The sequence below is a fragment of the Phragmites australis genome, chromosome 2 (genome assembly GCF_958298935.1).
Source record: "Phragmites australis chromosome 2, lpPhrAust1.1, whole genome shotgun sequence".
NCBI lineage: Eukaryota > Viridiplantae > Streptophyta > Magnoliopsida > Poales > Poaceae > Phragmites > Phragmites australis.
The window spans coordinates 40,352,311-40,362,086 of record NC_084922.1 but is presented as its reverse complement, the minus strand read 5'-3'; the positions used below and the strand labels follow the sequence as shown (position 1 = coordinate 40,362,086).

Here is a 9,776-nt window from a genome sequence, read left to right as displayed (position 1 = left end):
TTAATTTAGATTAAAACTTTTGGGAGCCGTAACTTCTCCGTTCTGGCTTCGATTTCGATGATTCTTTCGTCAAAATTCATCTAAAATCAAGATCTACTCATCCGCCACATTATGATGTCCATTAAAACTCATTTAGCTTTTCATTTGGTGTTAATTGGTTCTTCTCTAGTGTAGTTGTTATTGATCGTAGTCACAATTGCAGAGCAACCAGAGTTTTGCGAGTGCTGTGCAGGAAGCATCAGAAGCGAGTAGGACCCCGATTACAATCAAGACTTTGAAGAAAACTCCGGAGAAAGAAAATCATATCTCCTTGATCATATTGAACCTATATTTTCAAATAATATACATGATTAACTAAAATCAGACTTATTATCGCATGTGCTATGTATTACGCTTTTACAAAATTACTTGTAATAGTTAATCCTATCAAACACATGCCATGTCTTGAATATTATCATCCAGAATACATATCACCCTAGAATTACCTATCGCTATCTATATTAACGTCGGACGACGCCATGATATCTAGCATGCTTAGGATTGAATACGTCTCCTTGCAGATGTCGCTTTTAAAACACATCTCCTTGGAGACAAGATTTACTGTTATTAATAACAACTTATATACCATGAATCCTTGATGGTTGTGAATTCCGTGATGATTGTGAAATCCTTGATGTTATGTGGGATATGGATAGTGATATGTAAAAATGGGTGAAAACTGTTTTGGCGTGGGCAGGTAGAGTGGTCTTCCAGGGAGGATGCTCTTGGGGGCTTGAGTTACATGGTGGTATTCATTGCCCATGAAGATGCCTAGCCCGATCGCTTAAGGACTGAGTCTTGCGCCGTCATGCTTAGTCACCCCCGTGCAACCATGTGTTCTGTATGGGCAGGACTTGACTTTTCTTTCACTAGACTGAGTTGGGCATCATACCAGGAGGCTGAGAGCAATGAGCAGCCAAGGGTCCATCTGTCCCGCTGTTTGGAGGTTTCAGGGACCGGCTTAGGCTTAAAAAGGGATGCTGGCCTTCAGAACATGCAGCTCTGGGACTTGGCGTGTCTCGTGAAAATGCCCGGCAGGAAAGGTGTTTGGAGAGTCTCGATATGATTCACTCCTCTGCTAGCTACGATTGGAGGCTGAGCATATCGTGTGGGTAAAGTTGTAGAACCTCTGCAGAGTGTAAATCTATTCGAATAGCCGTGTCCACGGTCATGGACGTGCGAAGGCATGGTCACGCTTGAATAGACTTCGGGTGTGTGAGTCTTGATTAGTGAGTGTGTGGACTAGATGTCCGTGTGATGAGGTTCCTGACTCACTCCGCCAGAAGTTGTGTGGTACTAGCGGTACACCAGATGTGATAAAAGGGACTGCAGAGTGAGGTATAACCCCTCCTAGGACCGAGAAATCCCAGATACAGTTCGTTGCGGATTTTTGAACTACTTAAAATGTTTTGAAGTTGATCATAGTTGATACAATTGGTTATCCGCATAAACTGCTTTACGCTTAAATCTAAACCATAAAGCTTATCCTTGAATACACCCTTTATGCATCTATCAACACCTTGAAGTAGTATAGGATTTGCTGAGTACCTTCCGTACTCACTATTGCTGTCATTCAGATGAAGATCCTAATGCCGACTTCACTGGAGGTGAAGCCAGGGATGAAGAATAGTCTCTGAAGTCGCGTTCGCATCGTCGTTGCTTGTGGCTTGGGCTTTTCCTTCCGTGGTGTGTTTTGATGGCCGCTAAGCCAGGCTTGTAATATTCGGTGTGGTTTGTAAGCCTTTTGTACTCAGAACTTTACTATCTACATAAAGTTTGACTGTGATATCACAACTGTTATACTGTGTGTATCAGTTACGTAATCCAGTGATTGATACATGAGGCATAGGAGATCCCGATAACGGGGGTCTTACATACATCTTCATATCTTATGTTTGTGCATAATGTTATTGTATCTAATATTTGTATTTTCGTTGCACCACACGAACACTTATGTAGTTATTTAACCTAAGCATATTCTCCTTCAACCAATAATAATATCTTTTCTCAAATTGAACATTTAAAAAAACCCAGTGTTATTAATTGAACCAGACCTGCACATCGACATGCTTCCCCTCCTCAATCCAGGCCGCAACGGGCCTTCGCTACAAATCTCGTCGCAGCTGAGTCCTGATCCTTCACCATCGGTTTGTTAAGGTCTGATTCACCCCCTCTCCTCGCTAGATGGAACACATCAACGATGACCTACTAGACGCACAGGGGCCAGATCCAGGTTTTAGGGGCGATTGGTGCATCACTAGGGATTGGACGGAATGGAGATGAGGGCGGCGAGTAGAGACGTGGTGGCGCTTGATGTGGAGCGCTGGATTGGCATGGTTCATGCGTAAATTTGTCATAGTTGGCGAGGGCAGCCTTGTGAGCGCTAGGCGAGAGTGCGTAGCATGGATGGGAGGGCATCCTCACAGGTGTCGGCACTGGGTGTGGCATCTCAGCGCCGTTGAGGGCGCTATCACACGGGAGCACCATGAAGGCAGGCACAAGCAGTGCCGCTGGGGGCCTGCAAAGGAATGTGGAGGAGCGTGGCAGCATAACGTCCACCATCCACCTTGTTCTCCTTCTCTAGCACGGTTCCCTTTCGCTCGACGCTGTTGACGTAGCCCCCCCCCCCCCTCTCGCTAATACTATGATGTCAAGTCAAAGGCACACGACGGTGTTCTGTCCTACTTAGATACTCGAATATGAGGGGCAGACAAAGAGATGAGACTGATCGGACATGAACATTGCATGTGAAAGCAACATACCTAAAGTTGTGCAAGAATGTGTTAAGCGCATCATGAATAAGACAAATAGAAATAGGTAACTAGTTGTACATATGTGGTGTTATTTTGCACGTGTTTCACTATGTTAACAGTATTATCTTATGTAAATTTTCGGTTCTTGTTATAATGTACGGGCATTTAAGGAAAACTATAAATGGTGGCAGCTGTGCATCCCTTTCCTTTTCTCTTTTTATTGAGAACGTGGTTAGTGTCACTATGGTAATATCGTAGGGGCTAAGAAGTCGCAAAATGATTTTCATCAGCCATACAAAAATTGATGTTCGTTGATTTACATGCCAATGTAGTTTCGAGGAGACTGTATGATTAAGGGCCAATTTGGCTCATATGCTGAGGAGATTAAGCCATTTTCGACTTATCACTCCTCGCAACTTGACAAATATCCCCTTCGGTCTGATTTGGGTGGTTGGGCTATGAAAGGCAAAGTAGTGGCAGATCTAAATGGGTGTGCTGAATCCATTGCTTCTTCCACCAAGTCAATTGAAAAGGTTGCAGCTCATGGTGAGAACTTGTGCTGTGATATAGCAGCTATAATGAACTTTTTTTTTTTTGCCATGGGTTATGTTAATTATTCTTATTATGCATGAGAAATGAAATATGCCATATAATGTTCTATCTTGGCTTTAGCAGAACTCGGGGATTAATACAAAATCCTTTTTCATCTGAAAAATTAATTGTAAGACATGCACTAAGATTTGGATGATTGGTGCTAGAATGAATTTAGTAATATTTCTTCAATTATTTGGTATACTAGTTGAATGTTCTGTGTGTTGCAACAGAAAAGAAAAAAAATACGAGTTAATATATATAGTTGACTCATTGAAACCAATACAAGAGAACACTACACAACGAGATAGCTAAAATCCATCATAAAAAGCAAATGCTTCAGCAAAAAAAAAAGAATATCCATCTATGTCGTAAGGACCTCTCTATAGACGATGTTCCTCGTGCACGTCCCACTTTGCTTTGAACACTTCTTTTTTTTTCATCAACTAAGATGGCGAGGATCTTGATGTTCTCTCTGGTGGTGGCTCTAGATAGCGCAACCTTGCTTTGAACACTTCTTTTTTTTTCATCAACTAAGATGGCGAGGATCTTGATGTTCTCTCTGGTGGTGGCTCTAGATAGCGCAACCTGTGGGTTGCATTTCACTAGAGGTGGAAAATGGATAGTTGGTATCCGAATTTTCCGATATTTATATTCGTCAAAACACAAATATGGATATCCGTATCCGTATTTGTTTTTAAAATGGATACTAAAATGGATGTATCCGAATTCATTTTCAAGATTCGGATTCAAATGTGGATATCCGAATTGCTTTGAATTAGGATATAGAAATGGATAATATCTGTATCCGCCAACCAAGGAACCAAATTTTGCGAATGGTTTAGAAATTTCAGAGGTGAACAAAATTTATATATTCCGGTCCAATCAAATTGGAACAATTTCAGTTAAATTTGATCAAAAATTTAATTTTTTTACATGAGTTTTGAACAAAATTTCTAAATTTTTGGTAATTTCAGTAATTCCAAATGTAAATGAAATTTTTGTGCACCAAAATAAAAATTCTTGTCGTTAAAGGTGTAGAATATTTGCATACAACCCGATCGAGAAGATATTCGAATGCGGATTCAGATTTGAACTATCCGATTCGTATTCGCATTCGAGGATATTGAGATTTGTATTCGTATTCGTATTAAAATATAGATAGCAATGTGAAAAATAGACTATTCAATCCGTATCCCATACATTTCCATCCCTACAATTCACAAATGGCTTCTTCTTAGTAGCAAATAAAACACAATTCAATTATAAACATTCCTATTTCCCCAAGAAGACATCCATGGTTTGACTTTCTCCCTCCTGGTCTTCCTCCACCCTATGTGGTTGTTGCGATGGCAGGAGAGGAGGCGACAGGCCCCTCAGCGAAGGCTCGATGTCTATGAAATCCATAGCTTGTGAAAGGGCGCCACAATTCACCATCTGGTTCGGCGGAGACACGCCGGAGTACGTCGGGTGCACCGTCGCCAAGGCCAGTCTGCGGTTGAGGAGTTCAGTTTGCACCATGGAAAGCTCGGCTTGGACGAGTGCTACCTATTGTTGTACAGAGTTCAGGTTAGAAGTAAAACATTTTTTTTGAAGAAGAAACAAATTGCATGAGATAGGAATGTACATGTGTATGAGTAGGTTATGAGTTGTGGCATGTTTTTAGATCGTTTAAGAAAAAACTGTTATATAGTCTGCATGTAGTTAAATGTTTTGTCAATTTTTTTAACGTTATCACACAGACAATAAAAAATAGTATGAGTAGATTTATCTTTAAAATAGTATCATATTATAACTTTATTAGCTTTGGATATTAGAAGAAAATAATAATCAAAGTTACTACTAGTAGTTTGTTTTAGTTAAGATTGCGCAAACGTTAAAGCAACAATTATTTGTGGTCGTAGTATCTCATGTGTGACCTATGCTATTTCACTTTGCCCTTTAAACTTCTCAATATATAAATACTTAAGAACAGGACTACAAAATGTTGTCTTAGTTGACCATGAAACAAATCGTAACCAGTGTTTAGGAATGATTTGTTACTAATTAAATCTGAAGAGCGAATTAGCTGAGAAAGTGGGAAGACCTATGCACGTCGTCGTTGCGGCTGTATCAAGGTCGCGTGGTATATTAACCTGGTGCTGTAGGGCGAGGATGGTGCCGACGCAACCGTAGACGGGGTCGGCGATGCGCGCCTGTGCCTCGTAGCAGACGGTGCTGGCCGCGTCCCGGCGCAGCGCCGCAGGAACCCGCGACAGCATCTTAGCCACGTTGCTGGCGCCGAACACCTTGTGCACGGTCGCGAACTGCGCCGCGCCGGCCCCGCCACCGCCGTGCTCCCTCCCGCTCCCGTTGCCGCCGCCGAAGTGGGGCGCGAACACGCACCCCGGCACACACCGCCGGCGCAGGAACTTGCACGCGCCGCACGGCGCCCCGGCCCCCGCCGGCGCCTCCTCCGCCTGCGCCTGCGCGTGGGCCGGGCCTGCCGCGGACGCGGCGCCGGCGCGCTTGCTGGGCGGCTGAATCGCACGCGACATGCATGCACTATGCGCGTGCGCCCGCGCGCGAGGTACGTCTCAGGCTTGCGAGGAAGCTTAAAGAACGCGGTCGCTGCCAATGGAGTGCTCGGAGCGCGGTGACGGCGCGCTAGTCACCTCGTCGGGTGTGGGCACGCAAGATTTATGAGGGCCGTGCTGCGCGGGGGTGCATGCCGCTCGCGCGGGGGCTGCGTGTGCGGATCTCACGGGGCGGGAAGGGTGCGGCGAGACTTTGGTCTGATTGTTTTTTACAGTAATTTTAACTATCTAGATTTTAATTCTTATTCTAGATTGTTAAAATCTTATAATCTAAAATAAACAATACCAGATTATTAAAATATCTTCCCTCGCCGCCTACTCTGTCACCGGCCTCCCTGTGCGCCTCGCTGACCTCTGCCAACCACGCCCACGCGCTAGATGATCTAGGACAGGTGCGTCACCAACTGTGTGTGGATTGAAGCAGGTGCCCACGCCTAGGGTGTCCCTCGGTGAGGCGGACGTGGACGACACGATCGCGGTTGTCTCTTCTGCGGCTAGGCACGGGGACGCGGCGGCATGCGAGGTGGCCGCAGGCAGGGCGAGGGCGCTCGGGAAGGAGAGAAACCAGAACAGGCGGTGTCTCGTGGTGGAGGCGCAGCATGCAAGTTGTCGGCGGCGTTTGGGTGCCTTGTTGGAGAGCTCGTCGGCATAGTCTCGGGTGCGATGGGGGAGATCCTTGCCGCACTGACAATGTTCTTCCCACTCGACGACAAGGCACGGCGCTGCATTGCCTCTTAAGCCTCGCTTAAGTCCCTCGTCTCAGTGATGTGCCACGGCGAGCTTGTCGCACGGCCAGCACCGCCATCGGGCTCGTCCTCAGCGATTGCGTCATCATGCTTCGTCTCACTGTGGCAGGCTCGTGCTTGTCCTTGTCGGCCACAACACGAACAAGCTAGCCGTCGTGGCCTCAGATATAAAGGCCAAGCACCCCAAGGTCCTAAGGTGCGGACCTTCTGTCGAGACCGATCTAAGGAAATTGACCAATCTCATATATATGTTGAGCCCATGAATCAATCTCAACACGCAATGACTTCATTCATGATAATCATTACAATATACATACCTTAATCAACAAATCGTCTTAAAAAACCTCCAAAGGTCGAGAAACCAAATAAAACTCTACAGCGGATCCTAAGCGTAGTCTTTATCTTCATTAATAACTCTATAGGGAAAATTGATATAGAACACCTCCCTAGATTTCACCTTCTTGAAGTCTTCCAACTCTTTCACAACTGAGTGTTTGATTATAGCAAGTGTGAGCACATGTCGTACTTAGCAAATTGTGAAGGAAATATATGCATATGAAAGTTTTAACAAGGATAAGACTCATTTGGCTTTTTTGCAGAAAGCAGCATTTAAGTAAAATAATTTGAAAAACGATAATAATTAAGTGAATAGTAAATCATCTCAAGATTCCATCCATCTTGACCAGCCAACTGACCACCTCAATCAAGGTTCTAACCACTAAGGTTGAACAACAAACACCTCAGCCATGGCTCTAATCGTCAAAGTTGAACTACAAACCAACTACCTCAACTATGATTCCCACTATTATGACTGATCCACACCTCAACTATGTTTCCTACCACCACAATTGAGCACACTAACTAATCCATCAAGTTATAATCATGATAGGTTTTCTATACCGCTCGTAACCGTGAGCACAACTGAATATTTAGTTTTAAATCTGCAGAGATTGTACTTATCCACAATTCGTGATTTCAACACCCGCAAGCAGGTGACTAAGTCTCTATTTTGCCTGTGTTACCTAGACACTTGCACACATCAAAGGTGTGTAGCCATGAGATCACTACAAAGTCTTTACAATACCAATCTTAGCACATGTCTACTCGCTAAGGTTTCAACGCTGCGTGATTCCACCTCAACAACGGAAGCCCCCTCTTGCGTCTTTCTGATCCCAAGACATCATCCATTCACCGCTCTTCTGTCTAGTCTACACTATGTTGAGAGTAAGCAAATTACTTGGCTAGACCTATTACATACTAGGCTTATGATTATACTATAAATACAGAAAAGTCACCATACAAACCGGTCCTTAGATTTGAGCAAGACTACCACTTTCCTAACCATACATCTCATCATACCACCTGCTCAAATCCCTATACCATGTTGCTACAAAATAATTCTATCATATTTTATTATTGTTGCATAGGACCATTATCAAGTTCGTGGAATAATTATCATGATTACCATTCCAAAGCAAGACTAAGCATTACCTACCCTTCTATAACCTAAAACCATACTAAGACGACAAGGATGGTAAAGGAAAACTAGGGTAAAACCTAGCACTTAGGATTTCTAACATATTATTATCATGCATGTTTGTAAAATAAAATATTTTAAAAATTAGGATAAATATGTTTAAGAACATAACTTACCTTCACTCGACTCAGTTGGATCTTCAGCGAAGTTTTGGTCTTAAAGTCCCTCTAACTCTTCCGGAACGTTGGCGTCTACTCGCTAAAATAAGCGAAAAGGCAATACATAAACATCAAGATCCAAAAGAAACCAAATATCACATAACAAACATCATCACACATAAGATCACATTTTTTCAGACAATCTGTCGAAAGAACGAGTCAAAATAGAGCTACAATTATCAAGTTATAATTTTCTAATGATAAAAACAGAACTAAAAAGATTAACTACATATGAAATTATATTGATAAGTATTTTCTAGAATTTTTCTAACATCATCTATATTTTTTTGGGATTTCCTAGAATTTATTGGTATTTATTATCATTTACTATAATTATTAAACTATATAAAAACATTAAACAGAATTACAAAACATTAAAAAAACACTATAAACATCATAAAACTATTTTACAAATGTTTATCCTAATTTTAGAATTCTTTTTTATTGTAGAAATATATTTATTGGAATTATTCTACTAAGGGAACACTATATAGAATTATAAAACCATCAAACAAAATTAAATATACCTATAAAACATTATTAAAAATTATCTCCCTATTTATTATTATTTGTAGAATTATTTACACTGAAAATCTATTTATTATGTAATATTTACTAATTACGATGTCAGCAGAACAATAAATGAAAAAGAAAGTTGACTGGGCGGACTTACTGGGTTGTTCAGGTTGAGGTGGCATGACACATCAGACAAAATCGCTGATGTGGCATCTGACTTGGCAAGTGAGGTGGCGAACCGGCTGACTGGGTTTATGAGTGCAATGTGACGCTCTTTGATTGGTTCGTGAAGGGGTATGAGGATATTCTAATCTTGGTCGTTGGCTTTAGATCGGACGGCCATCAGCACTTGGCCCTCATCTACACAGTCGACTCAGTGGTGGAGGCGACGCCCACAGCAGCGCTCGGCCGAACTTTCGCCAAAACGGCGCTCTGGTGACTAAAACTTGACGGTGAGTGGTGAAACAGAGACACAAACGAACGGGGAACTCACCTAGGTACTTATTAAAGCTCGGGGAACCCTCTAGATAGGTCGGCGACGACGCACGATGGCAAACTTCCTTGGTCAATGTCGTAGGCGGTGCTTCGGTGATGAACGGCGGTCGGAATTGCCTCGGGAAATTACCTTGCGCTCTTGCGATGCTAGAGAACTCTTCAGCGACGGAGATTGAACTTTGGTGATCGAGATCGACGACGGCGGCTCTCCTCACCAACATGGCGACGAACAAGCTTCTCTCTGCGACTCTCGACTCTAAACCGATGACTTGCTTTAGGGTGCTCTAGGGGAGGGGTCTAGGGTGCTATTTATACTCAGAAGAGATTGAGTTCGCAAGCAACTTGGCTTCGATTTGAACGGTGCC

At 43.0% G+C, this 9,776-nt stretch overlaps 1 protein-coding gene across 1 annotated transcript; it reads right to left on the bottom strand.

The window, feature by feature from the left end:
• Nucleotides 1-4,658: 4,658 nt before the first annotated feature.
• LOC133906934 (LOB domain-containing protein 20-like) lies at nt 4,659-5,920 on the bottom strand. The gene is made up of 2 exons (XM_062348902.1): nt 5,519-5,920; nt 4,659-4,931 (listed from the first exon to the last, which is right to left on the bottom strand). The coding sequence occupies exons 1-2, from the start codon at nt 5,918-5,920 to the stop codon at nt 4,659-4,661; spliced, it is 675 nt and encodes a 224-aa protein (XP_062204886.1).
• Nucleotides 5,921-9,776: the final 3,856 nt, after the last annotated feature.